This window comes from Ambystoma mexicanum, chromosome 2p, assembly GCF_040938575.1.
Source record: "Ambystoma mexicanum isolate Mex_15411 chromosome 2p, UKY_AmexF1_1, whole genome shotgun sequence".
Classification (NCBI taxonomy): domain Eukaryota; kingdom Metazoa; phylum Chordata; class Amphibia; order Caudata; family Ambystomatidae; genus Ambystoma; species Ambystoma mexicanum.
This window is the reverse complement of record NC_090923.1, coordinates 813,996,367-814,022,858: the sequence shown is the minus strand read 5'-3', so window position 1 is coordinate 814,022,858 and position 26,492 is coordinate 813,996,367. Positions and strand designations below refer to the sequence as shown.

General features: G+C 44.9%; 1 protein-coding gene across 1 annotated transcript in view; it reads left to right on the top strand.

The window, feature by feature from the left end:
• The window catches only part of BLVRB (biliverdin reductase B), a 203,341-nt gene that overhangs the window by 28,282 nt on the left and 148,567 nt on the right, over positions 1-26,492 (top strand). The window contains exon 2 of the mRNA XM_069644493.1: positions 22,894-23,055. Within this exon, the coding sequence (XP_069500594.1) occupies positions 22,894-23,055 (162 nt within the window). The remainder of the gene's footprint in view (positions 1-22,893; positions 23,056-26,492) is intronic.

Sequence of the window (26,492 nt, the reverse complement as noted above, 5' to 3'; positions counted from 1 at the left end):
CCCATCAAACACACAACGTTAAAATCAACAATATACATACAATAGGTCAAATTATAAAAACCATGCATAGAAAAGTCAGGAAAATTCATGTAAAGGCGCTGCTGCAAACCGTTGGGAATGATAGTGATGTAAAAATGTCAGTTTCTAGTAAACAGACATGTATTGAGAAGGTATTTTCGATCTAAGAGTAGATGGTGTGTCACAGATAAGTCTCGGACAGAAAATAGAAGCTTTAAGGCTGATTGAACGTGCCTGACAGCCCCCACGCCCTCGGCAAAGGTAAAATCTATCTTTCCCAGGTAAGAAATGTAGGACAAAAGAACAACAAATGTTGTAAATCATGCACATTATACCCGGAGCATGCACATTTCCGTCCAGTGATACTATCATTCAGCGAGCAAAATGCTGACGCATGCACAAAAAGCAGGTTTGTCCTGAGGTGGAGAATAATTCCCCTTTTCCTCTGGTTATTGAGCCAATAAGCGTAACTTGTCCATGGAGCTATGGGAATGACATTTTTAAGATAGAATTGCACGCTTTGCTTTTGCAACTCCATCCCTCTCCTAGTGTTTGCTCAGAGAGAGTTGAAGTTGCGTGCAAGCTCTCTTTCTTTGACCTTACTGGTCGCTCCTTCGTTCGGGAGGCATGCATGGCCAAATTTAAGAAAATAGGTCTTGATGTGGGTTATCCAAGGGGAAAAGCCACCGCCATGTCAATTCAAATTTTCTCTCACCAAGGTTCAAGTTAACGATAAATTTGGGTTTCCCCATAAGCGCAAGCAATAAATCGCGTTCAAAGATATGAGGTTCTGTATGTGAACTAGACCCAGTTCTTCATGCAGTAAATGTCCTGAGATACAAACATTATTTTCCTCAGAAGTTGATTTCCGCAGACTTTGACTGCAGATAGCTTCAAACGGCAGTGCTGTAAGTCAGTAACCGTGTCATTTTTGCTGAATAGATACAGAGAGTATGGCATATTGGCAGTCTGGCCAGTCTTGAGCCAAACCTCAAGATTGAGCCATTAATTTGCAAGGATTTCAGGGCTAGTTCCTGGCACAGACGGTACAAACGTTCTTCTTCCTCCCCACCAAAGCAGGTCACTGACTTGAAAAATAGTTAGCCAGGTGTATCCCTGTGAGCGGCCTCTGTTGTACTGCCCCTCCCCCTTTCCACTCTCTCCGTCCACAGTCATAGAGGAGCAGGCGGAGGAATGACCCATGGTGTTACAAGCCGCCACATCGTCCAAATCGCGCAGTCCATGCAGTATCTGCTAGTGGGGCCTTGACGCCAGAAGTCAGAAGACCAGACATTCCTCCTTCGTCCCCAGATGTTATGTGGCGAGGGGAGACCTAGTAGTCACATTTTTAGTAGCTACGTTGATGCCCACTCATGTGGCCCCTCTGCCACTTACTCTCTCTGTTGTCCTCCACTGACTCGCCCTGCCTTCCCCTATTGGCTCTTTTCTGCCCTCCTGCTGACTCACCCCTGCTTTGCCGACTGACTTTCACTGGTCACCCGTGACACACTCTCTGGCCTTTTGACTCTCCCTTGCCTCACTTCTTCACTCTGCCTCCCTTCCTCTCCCCAACTCGCCCTCTGGCATCAGGTAAACTATCTCCTGTCCCCTCCCCTGACTCTTCTGCTGCACACCACCCATCGACCCTTGTTACCCCCATTGATTCTCCCTAGCCTCAGACCTACTGGCCACTCATTAGCCCTCTACCCCTCTTACCTATCCCATTGTGAATTGCTTTTTCCTCCTACCACACAGACACCTGACTCCTTTCTACCTCATTCTTTAGACACCCATTTCTGCCATTTTTGACTTTTCATGCCACTTTTTCCTCCATCTTACTTTGCACACTTAAACCTCTATCGCCTGGATCTTCCCCCCCCCCCCCCCCCCTCTGTACTCTCGCTGGAAGTCTTTGGGAAGACGTGAAGGAGGGCAATGTGTGTGGCCAACGTGGGAAGGAGGATTTATTTATTGTGCATTTGTAAGGCGCTTCTACATCAAGAAATTGTGTTTCAAAGCGCCCACAGGGCAAAGGGGCAGGAACAATGGCACAAAACAAGGCAATGGAATAAAATAAAATGACAATGATGAGCAAAAGGAAGAGGCAGTCCTACTAGGCCTTGTGAACATTGTAATCTGTGGCTGTCCTTTTAAGCATGAACAGTTCTGACTGTAAAGGTCACCAGCCCATGTCCAATTTTAAAAACGACTGTAACTAAAAAAGGAATAGGGTAGTACCTAGACCTATGATGGCTTTAGCCTCACCTGATTATATAGTGGCAGTGCATGGCCGCATTGGCCATACCTGGGCCCATAACGGCAGTAAAGGTCCATATGTGCCTAATGCTAGGTCTAGGATGCCTGCAGCTGAGCTTCGCCTATAAAACAGCTACTAGACATTTCAGTCTGACCTGCCCACTGTATTCCTCTTCTTTCCTTCACCCTTCGCTGGTCTCCGCTGTAACCTCGCCATGCCACTCCCCTACTGTGCACCATGCTGCTCTTCTTAGCCTGGGTAAACACTGTGCCACTGTGATAGAGCTGCTTTTAGTCATCAGCACTGGTCAATGGGCCGACTCTTGCCGTGTCCGAGATCTTGGATCAGATGTCAGGCAGGATCTCGGACCCGGCCTGTTAGCCGTGACAAGGCTTCGCAGAGGGTAGCTGGGGGCTCGGTGATCTAATCTGCTCTGCTCTGTCCTCTTTACCCAGCCGGTACACGCGCGTTTGCCATGATCTATTTGCTTAGCCTGTTTTTTGCTTCTAGTCTGAAAGGGAAACCACGAGAATTAATGGGCCATGACTATCACGCAGGTGAGGACAATCGCGTTAAAAGCAGTGTTTCTACACGCTGCGCAAACTATTGTTTTCCAAATGTGCATCTTTCACTTTAATGGAAAAAAAAATAATTTCCAAACTCAGAAATGCTGCTTAAACTTGTATTAACTAGTTTTCTTTGAAATGCGTTTCTTTTTTGTCGCACTACCACACAAATATCCTGTAATTTTTGTGCCCCTTCCTTTGTGTTTTTTCACAGGTTATATTTATAAAGATGTTATACGCTTGTTAAAATGCTTAATTACAAATAAATGCTTCTGTTGTGCTGACAGCAGTTATTCGGAAACTAAACTGTGGGTTCATGGGTGCCAAATTTTGATTTTCACAACCCTGAATATAAGCAAACGACCAGCCCAATCCATGCTCTGGCTAAGCACATTTTATAACACTTGTGTTTTATAAGGAATTATAAAAAGTCATATGATGAACAACCCGCTTTTCATATATAACAGCAATTGGTCTCTCAACCTGCTAAGCTACCCTGGTAACCTTCTACTGTCGAGCGTGTCTACGGATCACTTGATGTACTAAAAATCACTGCATTACCCGCAGTATGTTGGGTGCACTACTGTCATGGGAGTGATTTCAAGTGGAATTGATACAGTATGGGGTTTGGAAAGCATAAGCCTGAAATAAATAGCCCCATTTTAAAACTATTTTGAACATTTCCTTTGAGCGGAGTTCGAACGCCAACTCAGCCTCCTCAGAACTCTACCCCCTCATCCACAACTCCGCCGCCAACCTTAACCTTGTGGGATCCCCCATTAAATCTTTTCCATTTCCACCACTGTCATTGATTCTTTAACAGGAAGTTGTGTATGCAGTGCTGAACATAACTAAAACGGACTCCACAATTCTCGAATTGTGCTTTACAGAATTTTAACCCAGTACAATGTGTAGAAAAAGACAGCAAGTTTAATTGAATCCGTTAACTTTTGATTTAGAAGTTCATTAGCATTGCAATTTACTTGGATCACACTGCAGTACAGTCCCACCACACTTGCCTGCTCTCCATGCGCGGGACTATTCTGCTCTTAGCCAAGTAACGCATGACGCGGTATCCGTTTCAGCCTCGGTGGAATGTAAGGATTATAAAAGGAAGGCAGGTGATTGTGAGGTCACTGTAACTCCATATGCAGGCACCTGCTGCTGACAACTGAAAGGTGGACAAAACGCTGATACCCTATACCCGGCCAACTTTTACTGGAATAGTCCAGGTGTTCTCGCCTACCGACCTCCAGCAGCAGTGGAGTAAGGCCCCTTTTGCAACATCAATGGGTTCAATGAATCCAGTTGCACAGGTCCATGGGTGTGACGGAGATAACGCCAGGGCCCAGGAAGAGCTAGCACGTCATCCTAAGTGTCCAGACACAGCTGCAGGATGTTTCCACCCTCCTACTTGATCAAGAGCCGATCCACTGTCACTCGCTCTTCTAGGAGTGCAATCATAGTTACTGTGGTGATGTCCCCTTTAAGTTTGTAAGTCATGACCACATTATGGCATGCTTCCAATAAAAGGAGCCTCACGCCGGCATGTGCAGCAGTACGATGGCAGACTCCATGCATGTAGTACCTGTCTCTGCTCATGGCACTGCTTCATGTAACTCTGTGATCATGGATCCAGTCGGAGAACGCTATGTGATCACAGCAACCATCTTGCTGTGGGATCACAGCCACAGCATCCCCTGCCGTGTGTCCATGGCAACGATCAGGCTGGCCGGTGTGGTCACCAGACCAGACACAACAATGGCGACAAAGGGTCTTGGAAACATGCTAGGCTGAAGTCGGCCACCCAGTGCCTGTGGCCACCGATGCAGCCTTGGACTCTGCGCTAATCTGTATTGCGCTTGTCTGGCACAGGGTGTACCCACAGCCCCCTCCTGCTGCCAGCAGCGTCTCAGTCCCATGGTGGCCCTGCTTCGCCCACAGCGGTGAGTGCCGCTTCCCTCGTGTTCCTGGACCACAAGGGTGGTGATTTTGGTGAGCTACGTGACCGGAGCGAAGAGAAAAAAAAAAGGGGGGATGAATTTCGATGTGCTCCATGATCGGAGCCGTGATAACAAGAGGACTGTGCGCTCTGTGACGGAGCCAGAAAAAAAGGTGGATTGTGTGATCCATGATCTGAGCTCTGCAAAAGAAAGGAAGGGTGACTTCAGATAAGGGAAAGTGCATTCGATGCACTTCGCTGTCGGAGCTGAATGGTGTGCGCTCCGTGACAGGAGCTTTAAGGGAAGGTGCCTGATGTACGCTCCATGAACAGAGCTTGAAAAAACAAGGGACAGTTTGCTGTGCGCTTTGTGGTCCGAGCTGGGGGACAAATAGACAAGAAAATACTCAGGGCATGTAAAGATTGCGGCTCCCAGGAGGGGGTGCTGGTGCGCCTTTGTTATCTACACACATGGCATGCCCGTGAGCCACCTTACAATTCCAGTGACTTTCCGGCACAGGGAGGCTTGCCATTTCCACCATCCGTGTTTTGTAAATGATGGTGAAGGAAATAATGACTAGCAGGTATACGTGGACACACCAGTAGAGACAAGCTGGCAGGGTATAACAGTCAGTAGGCTGTGTCTGCATAAGGTCTGTCCAGACAGTGTGGCTTGTTTTGACTCCGTGGGCTCTGAGGCTTCTTTAGAGACAGTGGGCCTCATTACACGGATGGCGGTAGGGATTTACCGGTACCGGTAAATCCTTACCGCCTTACTACGAGGTCCCTTTGCGGGTTGGGGGATTTAACGCCTGCTTTTTGCAGGCGTTAAAATCCAACCCGCTAAGGGACCTCGGAGCTAATTACGGCACCGCAAAATTGCGGTGCCGTAATTAGCGCCTTCCCCATTCCCATAGAGCCCTATGGGGCAGAAATGGGAATGGGGAAGGACAATGGTGGAAGGGGGATTTACCGCCCCTCCAACCTTGGAATGGGGCGGTAAATCCCCTTTCCGCCAAGGCGGTGCTGGTATTTTACCGGCATGAGCCATGGCGCTAATAGCGCCATGGCTCACCGCCTACCGTGTAATGAGGCCCAGAGGGTGTGTTGTTGTCCCTTTGCGTTGGGAGGTAAGAAAACCTGCCTATTTAATGCACCATCAAGATGGGGAATGATTAAATGCTTTTCATTTTATAAGTCATGTCGCACTAACTGCAATGCAATTTCCGAGAAGGTGGGCATGTTTGTTATTCTTTGTACCAAGTTCCAGGACAGTACAGGCCTATACAAAGGAAAGCAGAGATCCATGCTGCATGCTGACCCCAAAGTTCACTTTTAATTAGCACTTTGGCTGATGGGAACTGCAGATAAGGGTGGCAGTGTGGGAGCTTGTCTGTCTTCCACTGTGAATATTGGGAGGGACGCAGGATGGCACTAAACAAGTTAGCCCTTTCTCTCTGATCAGTCATTGCTTCCACCTCTGTTCCACAGCATTTTTCTATTTCACAATTTGTTTGCTCACTTTTGGACCCTTAAAGGTTCTACCCCTTTTTTGGTTCACTTTGCTCTCATGTATCCACCGACCCTATAACTTTCTCTTGCCCATCTCGCCTCATCACTTCTCAGAGGCTCTTCTTTCATCTATTTCTTTCGCACACATCTTGCTTCCTAAATCAATTGTCTAATTCCCCTCTCTTCGCTTTCCACCTTTGCTGAGCTCTATATTCCAGACTGCAATGGCCTTTAACATGATAGGCTTTGATGTGCGCATGCAAAAGGCTGTTGTATCATGCATCTGAAAGGATGTGAACGGCTGAGTATGCACATGTATATTTCTGGTGTGCATGCATGTGAAAGGCTACAGTTGTTTGTGCCTGATAAATATGCTGCATATGAAAGGCTAGGTGTGCACACGTAAGGCTGAGGTCTGTGTGAATGTGAAAGTCTGCATTGCTCATGAAATGCTACGGTGCCATGGTGTGTGTTGTTGTGCGTATTGTACATGTTACCATTCGGACACCATTGTAATTCAGTGACCACACCAAAAGCTAAGATTATGGCTAACCCATCTATGACCAGGTTCTATAGTCCGAACCAAGCATGCAAAGCGTAGGCTAGTTTTTATTTATTATTATTTTTTTTTTTTTAAATAATGCACATGCCAAGTGATGGGAACTTGATATGCATGCTGGCATTAAACTCATGACAAACGTGAACTTTGCTTTCCATTGAAGGTTGCCAGGTATATAACTTAAGTGGCTGTGCAATACATGAAGCCTCCCCTAATTTGCATATGTATTGACATCGCTGGAAGCGCTACCACAGAAAATGAGCTCATATGTAGCTTTGGATACTAAATGTGGTGATGGTGAGTTACATTGCAAAATGTTTTTATAAGTAAGCCAAGAGACAAATAGCTTTGCTGTGCAGATTATATACAAAACAGTAGAGTGAGCTTTTTTTGTGTAGCATACATATACCAACTGAATGGCTTGTGGGCACTTCTGTGAGATCAAATGATTTGCCAAGGATCACACACTTTAGTTAATTGTGAAGCTGGGATTTGAGACCAGTCTGCAACATAAGGCCCTTAACCGAATATCTTCCCAGCTTTAGTTGTTAGAAATAGTACTTTGGTTTTAAATAACACTGTTTTTAGAGTTCTTTGGAAAGTCCAGTAGGAGAGTTCAGCACGTAGGATGGGAGAGGGGAGGTTGCAGTTCTTGGCAGCTATGGCTGGGAAACTAGAGCCTCTTGAATTCAGGCGGAATGGTGCGCTTGGCGTAGGCAGCTCTAGGAATTGTCTATTGTTGACTACTTGCGAGGCACTAGTGGGAAGCCCTGTTGAATTTGCAAGGGTAGCAGTGTCCAGTCGCATGTCCAACAAAAGGCATTCTAATTGTAGCGCCAGTGGTGAAACAAGCCTGCAAGGTCCTTGGGGCCTCTGCTGCCATACAGGGCCATACAGGGCAAACCTGTCTTGCATTGGCCCTGATTGAAAATAAGGATATACAAATTTGGTAATCGTATATGTTGAATTGCTAATCAAAATATTTCTATTTAGCAGTCTCGACTAATCAATTTTGCAAGACTAATTTATGCCTTGTACCTCTACAAGGGAGAGCTGCTAGTGGACATTTATTCTTAAGTGTTACTTGCCTAACATATGCCAAGTTACTGTTTGCTTATAGGTAAAGAGAACCCGCCTGTTTATTGCGCCATCAATATGGTCGATGAGAATGACAGATTGACTGCTGGCAGAGCAGCCAGTCAACGGGGACAACTGGCACCGCTAGTTAAGTTTGACATATCTGGGGCCCCATCCAGACTTGGGCCTCAGTGGACCTCATGGGTCGAAATACTCAAACGGTATTTTGAGGCCGTCAAAATCAATGTACGAGCGAAATGACCTACCATGTACTGTGCGTACCTGGTGGTCCACACTCTCTTTAAGACCCTTCAGCCCAGAGACGACTCCTACACTACTACTGTCAAGGTGCTCAGTGACTATTTCATTGTTATGGTCAATCTTGTCTGTGAGCCTGAGACAGGAGGAGTGCAAGAGCCTAGATGCCTTTCACGGGAGAAGGAGACGCATCACATTGTCCTGTGCATTTGAGAATGAAGAGGAAGAAATGAGGCAATAGATAATCTGCATAAACGTGCAGCTCTGCCAAAGTGATGAGACGGATCCCTACGTAGACAGCCATAACCCTGGCTAGAATCCTGGAGGTGGGGCGATTCCCAAGAGCTTGCAGACGGGAGAGCATCTGCCATGGATGCGCCAATAGAAGCTGTGTCCTTCCTTTTCAGTGTACGCAAGGATGAGCAGAAGTTTGAACATCAGCATAAGTGCGACACATGCATCGGCATTATGCGACGCATGCATCAGCAACAAAAGCAATCTAATCCCGATAGACACAGATGAATATTGTAAAGACCTGGGGAGTGAAGAAGGGGAAAAAACCCCAGGGCACGTGTCCGACAATTGCAAGCTCTAGCAACGATCACCGATGGTGAGGCATCCAGCAGAGAACTGGTCACCCTGTCGGGACCACTAATGAGCATCACCAGAGGTCGAGGAAACGAGATATGAGAAGTCTAATTGAAAAGGGCACCCTAGCCCTCGAACTTGGCCCGCCCCAGGCCACCAATGCAGTAGAGAATATGGTGACGGTCTCAAGTGGACATGCTACCTTAATGGAGAGCCCCTCTTGGGTTAAAAGTCATCAGCTGGATGATGATCGAACTTCTGGGGTTGGAGTTCTGCCCTGAACTTGGGTCAAGCCTCTACGGGGTGAACTGAGTTACGTGTTTGACCCAGGAATAGAGGATTACCAGTTTAATTGCAGGACTAGGTTCGTAGGTAGTTAGTGAGATGGGTGCAAGGACTTGAATGCACCCACTGATGTAATGTTGATTAATGTATTCCTTGCATGTGGTTGTTGCGGTTCATTTGTTATGGAAAAAGGTGTGTGGTGATGTCCCCTTTAGTATGTAAGTCATGACGTACTCCCAAAAAAAAGTGTCCAGACACGGCTGCAGGGTGTCTCCACCCTCCTACTTGACCAAGAACCCATCCACTGTCACTCGCCCTTCTTGAAATGCAAGCATAGTTACTGTGGTGATGTCCCCTTTACCTTAAGTGCCAAGGATGAGGTATCTCGTCCGTGGGATCACCTCCCTGTTGCCAAGGATGAGATACCTCGTCCTTGGGGCTTAAGGGGTTAATGAAAGGGAAAACGTTAGAAGGCATTGAATGGCGACATAACCGAAATCACCAAAAAGGTCTTGGCACCGGGGGGAGGGGGTGGGAGGGACGATGGCAGTTAAAGGGTTAAGTTTGTAAGTCATGACCACATTATGATATGCTCCCAAGAAAAGGAGCCTCGTGGCAGTACATCGGCAGACTCCATGCATGAAGCGCTTTGAAACACTTCTGTGTATAGGCGCTATATAAATAAACAATCATATCATATCATAAGTACACGTCTCTGTGTCTGTTATTTTGGGGAAGGCTGTGTGCTCACGGTACTGCGTCATGTAACTCTGCATGATCACGGATCCAGTTGGAGAACACTGTGATCACGCAACTGGTTTAAAGTGGAATTGATATATAGTTTGGAAAAGAAGCAGCATTAAAGAAATAGCACCGTTTTAAACTATTATTTTGGACGTTTCCTTTGATCAGAGGTCCACTGCCAGCTCTGCCCCCCTAAACTCCACCTCCTATGGCACGGCCCCTCCCACCCCCCCACAAACTCCGCTCCCACCACGCCCTTGTGGAATCCCCCCACCTATTTATTTATTTATTTATTTATTTATTTTCTCCATTTCCACCACTGGTGCCCAGAGTGGCTAATCCCCCACATTAACATGAGATGGGGGTTTAGATTCTATTAAAGACAAGGAGGTGATTATTATGCATAACAATCTTTACTCTGAAACCACAGCAGCAAAGAAAAAACCTTTACAAACAAAAAAGTTGTAAAGAACAGAACTAAATAGAGTTCAATGTCAATGTAAGGGAGCTTCCCAATCCAACATGGAGGACAGGTCATGCCCTGCAGGAGACCATGAGCAGGGACCCTTCCTTATATAAGTCCATTACTCTAAACCCCACTCCTTTCTGTAGCTGTCTTGAACTAGACGTCCACTGCACAGATCAGATGATAAACAATGAAGGCAAATCCAGCGAAGCTCTCGTACCACGCACTCCACAACTTGTAACTGTGAGCCACACTCCTGATCAGAATCTCAACTCGTAGCTGTAACAACAACAAGCAAGAAGGGTGGGTGGATGGGAAGAACAACAAACCAAAGAATGTTCTATCTTGAAACACCTGTGTACATGCGTGTCATAACTGTCATATATCAAGGGTGGGTGGGTGGGATAATTATCGCCTCCTTGTCTTTAATAGAATCTAAACCCCCCATCTCACGTTAGTGTGGGGCATTAGCCATTGTATGATGAGACAAGAGGCTCATATTATGCAGGTTCCAAGCCCTTGCATCCCATTTGTACAACTTGATCAATCCAATAGAGACAATATAACAAATAATAGGAGAAGAAAATGTTTTAAATGCTTTCATTAGATCAATCAGCTGACCGCAAGAGAATTGCCCAAGACTAGGCTGCCCGAATAACTGTCTAAGGCATAGCCAAATCCACCGCAAGAAAAAAACAACTGGAAGATGTGCCAATTCCAGCGTTCCTTACAGGCCACCAAAACCAACTGGTTAAAAAGAGGGGGGAAAAACACTGAACAAAGTTTTCCTATACTAATAGGTTAGGAAAAAACCAATCGGAACAATAAACTTCTCCATTGTCCAATCAAACCTTTTGAAACACTTAAATTCATACCATCTTTTGGAACCTAGAGAGAAAACTAAAAAAGATAAGCACTTAGCTCTCCTGGAGATAAAGAACAATACCCCTTAGGAGTGAAAGCTTTGTAGGTTCCATCCCATGCGTTAAAGGAAGATATCGCATTAGAAACAGGGCATGTCACATAACTACACTGGGGAACCAAGCGGCAAAGGCAAATCTTAAAATGGGAGTAAAAGGTCATTTTAATAATCTGTAATAGGACGACCCATCCTGAGCGGAGCTGAAAAGCAATAGACTTAACACACAATTGTCTTCAGACATATGTGTATACTAAGGAAGCAGAATGGAAAAGAGGGGCCCCACCTGAAAAGCTAAACCTGCCAAAACGCCAACACGGAGACCTTCAGACCTCCCGAGCACTTGAAGAAGGACTCTGCTACCATGTCAAAAGGCAGATATTTACAAAACCCTCATCCTTAAGAGACCAAACTTGGCAAGGAGAAAAAATGTATCTTGCCTCCAATCGCTACTTATAGTGATATCTAAACCCCCTTGTAGATATGCCCGGTGCTTGAACCGTGTTCCTTCCTCCATGGTTGATAAATCCCCTAGAGGATCAAAAACTGACCGAAGGAGGACCCCTAAATTCCAAAGTCTTAGCAAAGACTCTAAACTGCAAAGAACTGATCACTAAACAGCTAAACTGAAGTTGGCTAACCTCTATCTTAGCCAATTTGAAGAACCTTGAAGCTCTCAGCACCCTGAGCTGGCACCTTATTGCAAAAACAAACTCCTGTGAAAAACCCAAAGGTCCACCTGCCATGCAGGTAACTAGGAGAATCAAGTCATTAACTAAATATATCCCAGCCCTTTGGGAATCTTACTGACAGACACCTTCTAAAAGGTAATGTAGAGACGCTGGAACGCATTGTGATAGAGGGTCGTAATAACTTGGATGGGAGATTAGTAGCACTCCCGGACCCCTCTATCCCACTAAGGGATATTGAGCCTTCCCAAAGGAGGAGAACCCTCCCCCACTTATCTAAGGAAAAACCTTGCAACCCAGAAGAAGGCTACCCTGAGGACCACACTAAAGCCCCGCTTTACACCCTTAAAATAAATACACTCTTGCACTTCTAACCAACCCCTTGACCGTGGAAGGGCTCTGCTTAACTTATTGAAATACCAGGAATTAGCGCAAAGAAAAGTAAACTGACGGGAGGGAAATGTTCAGTGCGAATCTGCACTGGTCACGACTCAGAACCTCTGTAAAAGGAAAAACGGAAAACCATCGGGTGTTACTCCCAGAGGTGTAATATTATGATGCAATCTCCCCCAAGGATGACGGGAAGGGGAATGAGGGGGAAAAGGACTCTGGGATAATTATCATGCCCCGTAAATGAAAGGTTGTGAAAGAATACTGGGACGACTGTCCCCTCAAACCCTGAGGTCTGAGTCTCTGTCTGCATGTGAGGCTGACTGGCCACTAAGGGAATCGGGGGGGGGGGGGTTTGGGAGGGGGAAATTAAGCACATTGCCCATAGCAAAATAGCACTTACATATAGTGCTACAAACCCTCAGGTATACGAGTGTTGCTCATCACTACTACCAACAGTGTGTGGTGTGAGGTGCTCACTTATCGCTTGCAGCAGGATGAAAGACTGATTTAGACCTTTCCAAATTAGGAACCTGCATCAGTATGGTGGGCACGGATGTGCAAGCCAGCACTCTATTCGCTGCACTGTAGAAAAATATATATATATCGAAAGAGGCTAAACAACTCTCTTGAGGGTACAGAAGCCTGCTTGTACTCCTTGAGCAGAGGAGAAATTGTAACACCCTGCTAGACGGTTAGCTGAACAACAGGCCAAGCTTTGGGAGGAAAACCATGGGGCAGGCGCCAGAAAGTTATTATTTGGGAACTCGTCCATCTGATACCAGCAAGTGTTTCCAAACACTCCATCCAAGTAGAACATGGTTGCTCAACTTGCCATGCAACAAAACTGAACAGTTACCCTCGAGCTGACCTTGTCTCCACCAATAGGCCTATAGTATAATGAATGTCAAAATGGGATAAATGGTAAGGGAAAACACGTCCCCACTAAAGAGAGCCTCAAGCCCTGCAAACCTCAATAGCGGCATAAAGTATCATTTTTTTCTTCCTCATGTCGAGAGAAATATTCTGCAGCTTAATCAGCACGGGTACTGGGTGAAGCAATTGCTATTGGTGAAAGCAAAACCTAAGGAACGGACTGAGTTGTCCTGAAACTAACTAAGGTAAAGGGCGACAGAACTTTACTAAAAGACGAAGGTTAACACCTGAGCGATGGCTAGAGAGGAAGGTACAACCCCCCCCCCATGGCTAAGGTAAAGGGCGACAGAACTTTACTAAATGACGAAGGTTAACACCTGAGTAATGGCTAGAGAGGAAGGTACAACCCCCCCCATGGGTCTGTATACAACCACCTCCACATACTCTTTTCTTTAAAGTACTCAATGAATAAATAAATAAAATTTAAAATGCCCACTGAGCTATCCGGGGTACTGACAATTCTGAAAACGCAAAGGTGTCCCAGGCACCACTTAAATATGTTGTTTAGCAAAAGAGTACACCGAGCAAGTGCACCTCTACTGCTCACCTTACCAGGGTGTGGAACCAGCAGTATACGAGGGGTTCACCTGCAAATGAACAGGCAAAGCCTGCCACCGAGCAGGTGACGGCACACCTACAGGGAAGATAATGACAACTGCCACATGCACCACATAAACAAAGCTGTCGACTTTAAGGGAGGAACACACTGAGCCAGTGCACCTCAACTGCTCACCTGAGCAGGGTATGGAACCAGCAGTACACAAGCGGTTCACCTCGCATTAGAACTCGGGCAGAGCCTGAAACCGAGCAGGTTATGGCAGACAAACAGTTAAGGTAATCACCAATGCCATATGCATCACCCAAACAACGTTGCTGACCTTAAGCGAGGAATACACTGAGCAAGCGTACCTCAAACTGCTCACCCTAGCAGGGTGTGGCAACCAGCAGTACCCGAGGGAGCACCTCTCAGTAGAACCCAGGCAAAGCCTGAAACCAAGGAGGTTATTGCACGCTTACAGCGAAAACAATGACATCTGCCATATGCAGCACCTAAACAAAACTGCCGACTTTAAGGGAGGAATACACTGAACAGGTGCCCCTCAACTGCAGGGTGTGGTAGCTAGCAGTACACGAGGGGCAACCTCGCCATAGAACGCAGGCAAAGCCTGCCACCGAGCATGCTATGGCACGCTTATAGAGAAGGCCATAACTTAAGTGACATGCAGTGCTTAAAGCTGCAGATTGGCAGCGCATCAGGCTCCTGAGTGGGTGCTAAAATATCGATATATTTTGGAAAATATCCCTATTAAAAATGGCAATTTAAAAATATATCTAAAATAAATATGTACTGGAAATATCGGGCAGTGAACCCAGGACCTCCCGCATGGAAAACATGCAGCTCCATTATTGAGCTAACCTGCTTTCTAAATGAAGCAGGGGCTGTGTTACACTCCAATATAAATCAATGAACATAGCCATAAAGGGCAGGCAAATCCCAGTAGCCTACAGCACCTGGTGTTACCAGGCGTCACCTTAATCATAAATCGCATTCAAAGTTACCACCTAATAATAAAATGCTCATACATGCGCCCAAAATATATTAAAATATTTATAACATTTTTTGAAAATATACATATATTAAAATATAATCATCCAGAGAGGTTTCCTGAACCATGTGTGACAGCACTGGAGGACTGGAGCTCTAACTGTTGAGCTATAGAGTCTCCACCTCCGCACGCTGGGCCTTAAGCAAAGCTTCTACCTGGCCGACGCGTGTTGCGTACAACGTAGGTGGGCCCTCCCGGGCCTGTAACTCCCGAAGAAAATGCCGGGAAGAAGACGCGAACGGACGCGTAATCAAACATGAAGCATAAAAGGCCCACACGTGTCGGGTCTGAAGTGAAAACCTCTAATAGACCCACACGTGTAGGCCAGTAGTGGGTGGACCAGAAAGCCGACACGCGCCTGGCCTGAAGCTAAAGCTTCCATCAGGGCCGCGCGTGTCGGTTTGAGTGAAAGCAGGACTCCGAAGCGTAGCTGCTTTCCTAACAAAACAAATACTTGTTAAAAACAAAGCGGCATTCGCACACATACGCTACAAAACTGCAGTGTCAGTGACACACGAGGATTAACAACACCTAATGAGTGACACCAAAGTGAAGCAGTTAGAGTGTAACTCAAAAGTAAAACACTATACACATTCTAACATATATATATCCCAATAAGGTATAAATATTATTATGCACTCTACTGACTAGCATGCAAGGCACAACTAGGAGTGACTTAGCTGTGGTGTCAGCAGCAAAGAAAGAGGAGTTGGGTTTAGAGTAATGGACTTATACAAGGAAGGGTCCCTGCTCATTGGTCTCCTGCAGGGCATGACCTGTCCTCCATGATGGATTGAGAAGCTCCCTTACATTGACATTGAACTCTATTTAGTTCTGTTCTTTACAACTTTTTTGTTTGTAAAAGTTTTTTCTTTGCTGATGTGGTTTCTGAGTAAAGTTTGTTATGCATAATATCAGCCTCCTGTCTTATCATAGAATGTGATAACAACATTTCCTGTGCGGAAGCGTGTGGCCTGTAACACTGCGCAAAACAGCGTGGTCGCGTTGAGCATCTATATGCAGGCGGCGTGGGAGCGGCACAGTAGGATGAGTGTCACTCAAAATGAATGCATGACAACGGCTCGGTGGACATGCGCATGTCCGACGGTGGACTACGCTTGGCACGCTCCAGGCTTTTGAAGTGCTTATCAATAATTTTCAGATGGCGCCGAGTGCTCTGAATGCGATCAGTTTCTGCTCTGTTTTCTTGTGGGTAATAGAAAGCACTAGAAGAGTTCTCGCAAGAACTTTTAAAATTGCTCAGTGACTTTTGTAGAATTAGCCTTGAGCCAAATTAGCATGTTAGTTTTCTTACTCGGCTAGGGTTGTTAAGCAAGTAGACTGTACGCAACTTATCTGTGTGCTGTCAGGTCGTGTAGAATGGATGTGTGCGTGTGACCGAAGTGAACGGGTAGGTAGCGCATTTTATACTGTCGCTATAATGACATTGTTTATATAGCGTTCAGCTCCAGCGTTTAGCACTGAATGTTAATCTTGTGAATTTATTCGTACTGGGCTAGGGCTGTGTTTAAGCATTTAGTTATGCATGTAGATTGTGCTGTTAGTGTGGCCATTTTCAGGTACCCGTGTAGTATAATTTTTCAGTTATGCGTAGCGGGTCTAGGTCTATAGTAGAGTAGCCTGATAGTGAAGATTTGCAAACTAAAACAAGATTATTAGACTTGTTGATTGGGTCATTAATTTTATGACCTGGATACGCGGAGTGATGGAAGGCTATACCCATAGTCTTACTCATCCAGGTACATATTGTTTCTTCCCACTTTCTGTTTGTGAGAGTATTCTTTGGAGATTCTGTTTTGTTGAGTTGTGTGTGAGGGTTGTGCAGTGATGTTTTGGGGGTGGGGGTGTCTAGATGTTGGTGGATGCTGACCCCCACGCCCTTTCTGAGTTCCCACATAAATGTTTTCTATATTCTCTCATGAGATGCTCAGAGTTTGTTCTCGCTCCTCATTCTGCTTAGTCAGTCTGTGAAATGGTATAATGACCACATGATCATTGCAAGTGAGTTAATATGATGTATTGAATGTGTACAGATATGTTGTACATTACCAATAAACATGCATATTCATAGTACCATTGTTTGTGGACAGATATTATTTTGCACTTTGTCAATAAAGCTATATATTTAAAGTACCTTTGTCAACACGTGTTTCACTCTAAAAGAGCTTTATCTGGGCATACCTTATTTTTATTTTTTATTTTTTTTATTTCATGAAGCCATTTGATCTTGAATTTTGATTCTCAATAAAGAAAGCACTCTTCATGTTCCCTTTAAAGGTTTACGTTGCCTCTGCCCTTCAAATTGATGTGTTGGAGGTTTTTTTCAGGTACTTGGTTCTGATGTACTTTTATTTATTTATTTATTTTTGCATCACGGTTATACGTTCTGTTTTTGCGTATACGAAAGCATGTGCACGGTAGTGCTATGAATTGTAAACCATCGTCCAACAGCTCCATATATATTTGATTTTGGAGGTTTCCCGGTATAGGGTGGGTGTACGCACTGAAATAACTTCCTGCGGTCTTGTGTTTTTTTTCCCTCTCTCTTATTCTGCTGACATTGTATACATGCATCCAGCCTTGAAAAAACGAAATCCGTGACTTGTCATATGAAGACCACTCAATTAAATAAAAAGATGGCAGACTTGATGAGCGGCTCAACCATTTGATTTGGTTTTCTTTAGATCAAGGAGCCTTAAGGTGGTATTACAATCCAGGTGAGACTTACTCGGAATGCACCCCAGTTATTCACCAAAGATGAAGCAGTAGGAACACAAGGAAACCTAAGAAATGACAACCCTGTTACATTCATCCCCCCTGGGCATGCACGTGGGCATGCACGTCAGTATAATGGGGGCATTAAGACACCTGTTATCACCACTTTAGATAGAGTTTCTGTGCAGATTAGCATTATCTAAGTAAGGACAGTTGAAACCTTGGAGAGTGAAGTCTCAAGTTGGAATGTTGGCAAAGGGTTACAATGTGGCGCTAAGCCCCTGTTCCAAGGGCTGGAACCGCGAGGGCCATTAACAAGGGCTCCAAGCCATTACTCCCACCCCCCCCCCCCGTTCCAACTTTTGGAACAGAGGCTTAAGGCCATTAGCACCCCGGGTTACCAAAGTGGTAGTCTGGGTTGTTAATTCCACCCCCTCTCCCCCAAAACACCCCTTTAAACTTTCCTTATTTGGGTGCACACCCGGGGGCACCGGACACAGCGACCACACCTGACCCCACCCTCCAGCTCCTCACTAGGAGTAGAAGGCCCATCTTAATATGATATATAGCAATTGGCCTGTTTCGTTACATCACCAACCAGCTGCTACCGGCCAGCCTCACCACTTCAAAGCTAACAGCACCACCTCCTCTAGCATATTGATCATAAACATTCCTACAGTAGTGCCAAGTAATGTTATCATCTCTCAGGTTGAGGGCAGGGAGTCTACAAAGGAAATCACCTTGACAGGATTTGTAAAGAAGAACATCTTATTGTTGTGGACCATCCGAAACTTTGAGGGGTACAGCATTGAGTATTGAATCCCCTTTTGTCGTAGTAGGCGTTTTGCTGCCAAGAAAGACAACCTAGCTGTTTGCACCAACGGGGTAAAGTCCTGATAGAATGACATTCTAGCCTCTGTAGTTCCCCCAGTTCACGTGCTACCCTCAAAATGGTGTCTCTATCTCAGTAGTTGAACAACTTAACAATGACTGGGCGCGGGCTTTGCCCTAGTCTAGGTGTCTGTCCCGAAATCCTATGCACCCTCAACGATAAATTGAGGAGATCCTGCAAGACCTCCTTGAAAAAGGACTCCATAAATTGTTCCATATTGCATGTAGTTACTGACTCCGGGATCCCCATCACTCTGACGTTATTAAGTCTAGCTTGTGCCCCAAATCCTAATTTTTTTACCTCCTTCTGTAACCCACGAAATGCTGCAGTCCCTTCACCACTGGTGTCCTCCAGCACTCCCACCCTATGCTCAGCCTCTTGCAGTCTGCTACTCTTTCTCAATTCTCTCCTGCATCCATTCTATTTTGTACTCCATACTGTCCAGTTTCGTATTGACTGCCGCAAATCCATTCTTCATTTCAGCCAGCACGAAGCTCAGCTCTGACCCCTTGTGCTTGCCAGAGTACCTTCATTCAAGTTGGGCAGCCCCTCCGCCCCACCCGAAGCACATTCAGGTGAGGCCATGTACCCTTATGTAGTGGCAGTCCCTCCTGTGTAAACTGCAGGTGGCCCTACTTCTTATTACATTTTGCCATCTGGTAATGGGGCTGCGCATAGGCCCCCGTAAATTGTATGGGAGTGGCTCCCCCTCAATGAGACTTCCTCCCGGCCACCTCTTCTCTGGAGCCTCATATCTGTGTACTCCACACTCAACGCCGTGCAGCTGCTCACTAGTCGAGTCACAATCAGGAAGCCTCCAGAAACAGGAAGCACAGGCCACAGAAGAGGGGGCCCAGATCTCAATATGAAGGTGCACCAATGAGCCGGATAGCACTCCCCAGCTGCACGTGGTCCACCCATATGGGTTCAGTTCATACAATGATCAGTCAGCCTCCACTACAGCAGCTCCAGTGCACATTCAGGACACCCTACCTCTGCATCCACGGCCAAAAATGAGCCAATTCAGTTTCTCCTGCACCGAGCACCGAGAAAATGCTCTCAATCCTGGCAGTCCTTTGATCCGGTGGACCACCGGCATCCTCCCCTATGGTCCGCTGAACGTCGGCTACACTCATGCCAGCTACGGCACAGGAAAGCATGGGCTACGGGCTCACTAGACCAGCCACTTCCCCAGCGGCACTCTGATTTACTTCCTCAGAGCTCTGGGGTGCTCTGCTGAGCCATCCGCCATGGACTCCACTTTCCCCTTCCCACGGAGGATCAGTGGTACCCAGGCCCAAAGGACTGCAGACTGCAGTTTAGCATCGATAGGCTGCCGGATCCGCTTTCAACTCAGTGTTCCCAGGCTCCTTGCCTCGCACACAGCTCCTCCGGAGGGAGAGGGTGGGGGGGCCCACTGCCGCCCTGCCGCCAGCTCGCCACTCAATATTACAGCTGATTTTTCGACCCGGTTTGGTATCCAAGACGTCAGCAGCGCTTCGCGCGAATAAGCGACAAGCTAACTCTGCAAAGACTAATGTATTGGAATTAGTGTGAAGTATCCTAAATTTACTTGGTCTTTAGGTGGAAATTATTTGATAGTTGTGCAGTCCGTTAAATATTTGGGATAAACCTTAACTAAGGTGTCACACAGGGCTGCATTAGAAAATATGTAATTGGAGAAAGGAACGCAGCTTGGAACTCGGATGCTTTTTATTTCTAAAAAATATTGCTGCTTTACGTTAATCTCGCTTACTTCCTATTGTAGTCCGAAAGGGATTCCAGCCATTTTATATGGTTTGGAAACCTCTTCTTTTTCAGAGAAATATGATTTTGGGAAATTAGAATGGAAGATATGGCCTAATGCCCTAAATTTAGCAAGCTGTGTCCCGTTTACATTAATAAGATCTGAGATGGGATTAACATCCATGTCCTGTGTAATCACATGGAAGTCACTGTACCTTCTATAGAAAAATTGTCATGGCAAATGTGCTTTCTTTATATTACTTGATATCAAAGCACATTGAGAGTTCCAATCGAGGGTGCCTAATTTCAGGAGAAAATGTGTTAATGCCTTGGACAAAAGGGATATTACTCTTAATCTCCTTATCAGCAATCCTGACCAGATGAAGAAAAAGAAATATAAAATATAGATTGGGTTGAGACTTGTGATAGGAGAAGCGCCTCTAAATTGTTTGGTGACTTGTGTTTAGAGAATAAAAAGAGGGGATTCCTCCCTGGCTATATCAGCCAATGCACAAATGTCGAATTATGAAAACCTTTAAAGAATTCGATTCAACCTCATTCACACACGTGACATTCTATTTATTAGACGCAAGTGTGAATAATTTGTGTAGGTTCAGCCATCAAATCGCAGAATCTCTTAAACACATAAGAGAATTATTTTTTAATTAATTTATACATGATGCTGTGTATTTGAATGTAAATTCTTTTTGATAGTGGTCAATCAACATCATTATCATTAAGCGCCCTCTTACCTCCGGGTCTGGAGCGCTATATAAATAAAATAAACAAACAAACATTATTATTCAATGTTGTCTCCTTTTTAAATATTCTGAAATTGGATGTTTTTTTAAATGTTTTTTTTTGTTTGAAATATATTGGATGTGAAAGTTTTGATATTCTTATTAGATTACACTTTAATGGAAGTGCAAAGCTGGTAGCCAATGTATGTTGGAAAGCATGACATTGTAATTTCTCTTTGTTTTTTATGAGACCATTGATTATATATTCTTTTTAATCCTAATTCTTGTTTGATGTATAAGATTTTGAATTAAGCCACGTACAATAAAAAAAAAAGAGAGCGAGGGAGAGAAAGCGAGAACATTATGAAGAACGAGCCGCAACAGTGCTGAAGGCGGTCCACCACTATGGTTCTAATAATTCCCAAGAAAGCCCAATAATCCAATCCATGCAGTCACTATGATCACTACCAAGACAAAACTGGCACCAATCACAGAGGTTGGAAATGGCACTCTCCTCAGGAGCCAAGGCAGAGAACAACCAACCAGGAGTCTGCTAAACCCATGCCGTCTTGCTACATCGGAAAGGGAAAGGAAAAGAAATGCCAAACGGCCCACAGGCAATCACTCGGGAGCCAACCAGAGAACAATAAAGATTAGCCTCAAGGCATCCCACATAAGAAAATCCAGAGCAGGCGAAGGACAGGAGTAGAACACCACAACATATAACACGCAAAATTTACCAACGACACAGACGTGCTACTCAAACAACTGGCACTGGCATACATGAGACGGATTGAAGATAAAGTTCACAGCTGTACGTGTGGCCAGGATCAATCCCTGTAGCTGCTGAAGTATACGCATTGGGCTGAGAACGATGGCAGCAGTCCCTATCCCACATGCCACCAACACAAGGACCACTCTATAATCAAGCACTACAACAAAAGTACTTTTGAATTGCAGACGTTCCCTTCTGTAACAACGAAATGAAACTAAGTGCCCAGATATAGAGGAAAGGGGTATTTAAAACTCCTGCTTCAAAGAATTACCAATTATCCATTATTGCCACCCTGTCCGATAAAGCTTGGGAGGGACTTAAGTAAGGGTACACCTATACTTGGTCCAGAGGAAGGCTTTTATTCTAATATGCCGAAACGTCCAGGGAAGGCAGGACATTGGGAACGTTTGAACTAGTGTTCAGCGACATTGACCGTGCAGGGGTCGTATGATTGATCAATACCGGATGGGTTCAGATATCAGTGTACCCCCCCCCCACCCGCCCTCTCCAAGATTCAGGGTCCATCAGACATGATGGTTCTCACACGTAGGAATGGTGTATTGGTAGACTATACCGTATGGAACACAATGAAATGGTGTACATTCAAGAAGTTAATTACCAGGCTTTGAGGAACCCTTTCCTTTCTGTATCTAAATCTGCTGTACTGGATTGTGATTTGCACAGGCTATAACAAAATGATTGAGATATTTAGCACTAGATATGTTAGACATTGATTGAGTAAATGACAGACACAAAATTTGTTTTACACTTTTGATATACACTTTGTATTTAGCACATTTTTTGCACAGGATTGTCAGTCTTCAGGTATCTGTTTTATAATATTGTATTTGTATATGTTTTCATGAAGTAGTGTGATAGTTTACTTTCGAAATCTAAAACACCAGGTTCCACAGATAAATGGGCACTGGTGTTCAACCAAAGAAATGTTGAAAACCTTGAAAATAAGATTTAAAAATGAAAAGGTCGGTGGGTAATAAATACACCCAAATGAAATATTGAATTATCTTTTTCTTGAAAGACTGCTTGGAATAACTTAACATTTGTTGTCAAACAAAGAATAACTCCTAAAACGTTATGTTAGACCACTTTTCTGCGTTCTGTAAGCTCAAGAGCAGGCACCTACCTAAGGCTGGATACTAAGATTGTACACACTTTTCTTTTACCTTTCAGGCTACAATGTCACTGTGCTAGTCCGAGATGAATCGCGACTCCCTGCTGGTGTTGCAGTGCCCAAAGTTATTGTTGGAGATGTGCTCAACAAAAGTGATGTGAGCCGTGCGGTCGAGGGGCAAGATGCTGTGCTTGTTGTACTGGGCACCAGGACTGACCTAGGTAAGAAACCTGGGATGGTTTAATGTTTGTCTTCTGGCCCCACTGCAGAGACAGCTTAGTAAGTGTTATGTACCTTCATGTATGTCTGTGAGGCAGTCCATGTGCTTCACAAACTGGATTGCTTATTATTGACCGTCTTCTGCACACCTTCATCCATCATATAGTGAATTGAAATCGCTGATAATTTGGTGGTAATGACCCAGATATGTGCTGTGTCATCTTACCAGTCAGCTAGAATGAGGTAATGGCCCGAGTGAAAAAAGAGCCATTACCGAGGGTAGCAGCAACATTACTGGTGTGGGACCACTCTTCCCTCAATGTCATTATCTACACTTCCAGCCCGGCAAGGGTGCTAAAGGAGTCTTTTGAGCATATTTTCAATTGCAGGTGAACAACTTCATTCAAGGAAAAATAAAACCAATCCAAGATGTCCACCATGAAAAAAGCAAAATGATCTCTACATCGAAATACCTTTCGATTTCAACAGCAGCCCCCAAGATGGAGGTGGTGGGGCCAGAAACAAGGGAAAGTATAATCAATGCAGCAGATCATATGTGGGTGTGCTTGGTGAACAAGAAGCAGGAGAGGCTAAACGTGTGGTGCTAGTGTAGCGATAAACTGAAGGGCTGTCTGCTTGTGTAGAACACAGCTATGCACCAGTAGTGCTAGCCCAGGATCCACGCAGTATGATTGGGCAACTCGCCTGCTGAGGGTGGTAATAAGCGGTTAATTAACTGCTGTACGAACAGAGAGAGAGGATGGGTGAGGAGGAAGTGGGTAAGTGTGGTGATAGTTGAACTGATTGTGTACAGGGCATTGCCCTCTGGGCAGGGCAAGCATATGTAAATGAGAGGCCAGACATTTGGCTAAGAACCACTTGTAACCCTCTCTTTTTTAGCCAAGTGCCCGCACTTTTGTGCAGTAGCAACATGGAGTGTATCTTATGCGCAGAATGGAATTACCATAGTAAATGACCTCCGACCCAAATGACCAGACAGACTCAAAGAATAAGGTAAAGTACTACTTTATTGTAGGGAAATATGACAAGCATAACAAGTCAAAGCTTACACACTCTGTTATATTTCTCTGACACAAAGACTTTTATTCTACGTGGCAAACCAACCTATTGAGAGTAGGGATTGGTTAGGGAAAACAATATATGCTTCTAGTATATCTAAGTGTTAATAATATCATTGGCTGCCACTATACTGATTATAGCCAAATTCCTAACAGCGGATTGGGTTATGCAACATTGTCTAGCATGCTGCTCCATGACCACTCATGATTGGTTGACATTGTCTCCCAACCTTGGACATTCGGCTCGTTAGCAGCAAGTGAACAAAACCATGGTGTAGCGAACAACGTCGAACACTGCCCACTTTGGTCAATTAGCCTACCATGTGTTGGGCCACAAGCCAACGCTTGTCCTTGATAGTTGACCTTGCTGACTGTTTTCTTCTCTGGATCTTTTAAGGTAGTCGGGGAACACCACTATTTTTGTTTGAGGCTTAATGAATAGACCTTGTTTTTCAAATTTTGAATCTCGTTTTAGTAGACCACGAATTTGTCCATTTCAACCTTGTATTTACGGCTATTTGATTTAATTATGTTGGCTGCTATTACTCTTCTTCGCCTTTGGAGACTTGGTCCTTCAATCTTGCATATGCTTTTCGTATCCCTGATTGTCCAATACTTAGCACGTGCAGATGTTTTTGTTTCTGCTTAATCTAAGAGAAATGTGCTGTCCATTTGAAGCTTATCCTGGTTAACCCCCTTTGTACTTTCCAATTATGCCTTGTTGTGTCATCCTTAGTCTTAGCAAAACTGATATTTTTTGTTTCTTGTCGGAAGCTGTTTTCTGCAGCGTTTCTGATCTGCAGTCCTGGTTTATCTCTGAAGTAGTTTCAACACAATCCAACGTCCATCTTTCCATCATGGGCGCTTTACTCCTGTTATAATTTCTACTGCAGTAAGCCTCTATACGTCACCTCTACCTTGCGGTTCTGCATATGTGCATTCATTGAGCTTCATCCCGCGTGTCTTCTCGACATAGATGATTTGTCCATCTCTTTATAAGCAATTACTTTATTAATTGAATTAGCCCTTCATTCTTTAAGTATTCTTATATTGTTTTTGTACACCCTTGTATCTTCCCTTTTATAATGTCACTTTACTTGTCAACTTGCACTTACAATTCTTCTATGTCCAGTGGTGAATGTCGAAGTCCTTCCACCGCTTCAGTACGGGGGGGGGGTTCATTTGATACGGTTGTTTTATTGCCTAACGTGTCTCATACACGCTATGTGGTACTGGCACAATACCTGGTGTCACACACAAAGCTCTTCTATTGGTGTTCACCCAGTATGATGGTGGTGAGGGGGTGGGCACTAGGGATGACGTCACCTGCTCCTCTACCATCTCATAGCAGAGCACTTAATTTTAAATCATCTTGTGTAATGTTCATAACCCTTTTAAATCCACCAAGAAATGTTTAAATCTGAGATACATTTGATTAATGCATAAACTTTTTCTTTCATATTCCAAATCACATGTTTCATGCCATCATTCCTTTGCGAAGTGAGGCAGGTCAAAAAAATGTGTATTTTTACTATTCTGCCTGGGAGGTAGGTAATGAGGCAGTTCGGGAATCGGGTAAGTAAATGTATGCATGCTCGGACCGGCCTATGTGCAATGCTTAAGTGCCAGCCCGTAATTCTAGTATGGGCCAGTTTTTGTGGCCAGAATGGGACACTTTTTTGCCAGACTGGGTCAGTTTGAGAAGTTCTTACCCTTTGGTAGTGCTCAAACAGTCAATTTTGGAAAGTAACGAACTGCAATGTGTGATTCTGGGCACCTGCATTTTTAGGTGTCTGGATAGATTTTTATGTCCCAGTCTGACCCCCAGATGTATGTCTTTATTTGTAGCAGCAGTTACGGGGGAGTGGATAGAGGTAGGAGACTACGTACAGCAATTCCCTTAGGACCACACCTCTCCCATATTTACCAACTAACACACTCGCCACACGCCGCTGACCGAGCATACACCAGCAGTCCACATTGCCTCAGCAGGCAGATGAAGCTAGGATAATGCACACCTCCTTTCTTTTAATAATGAACGAAAGGGAAAGTGTGCCTCCTCACTCCACAGCAAGCACCAACAACAACCTGCAAGTATCACGAACCACCGTCCACACAATACAAATATCTCACAGATCTTATAATGTTGAATTAACTCTTGCCCAAAGAACAAACACCCACGCGCAACCATTTGCGCCGGTCGCCACCACAACCAATCTGCAACACACAAACTCCTCCATCAGTCCCCAACAAAAATTCGTACCTAGCAATCAGAAATAAGCAATCCCATCAGGCAAAGCATTCTTCCGCCTTCCTGCCCCCTTAACAGAAAAACACTTAAAATAAGGAAATGACAGGAA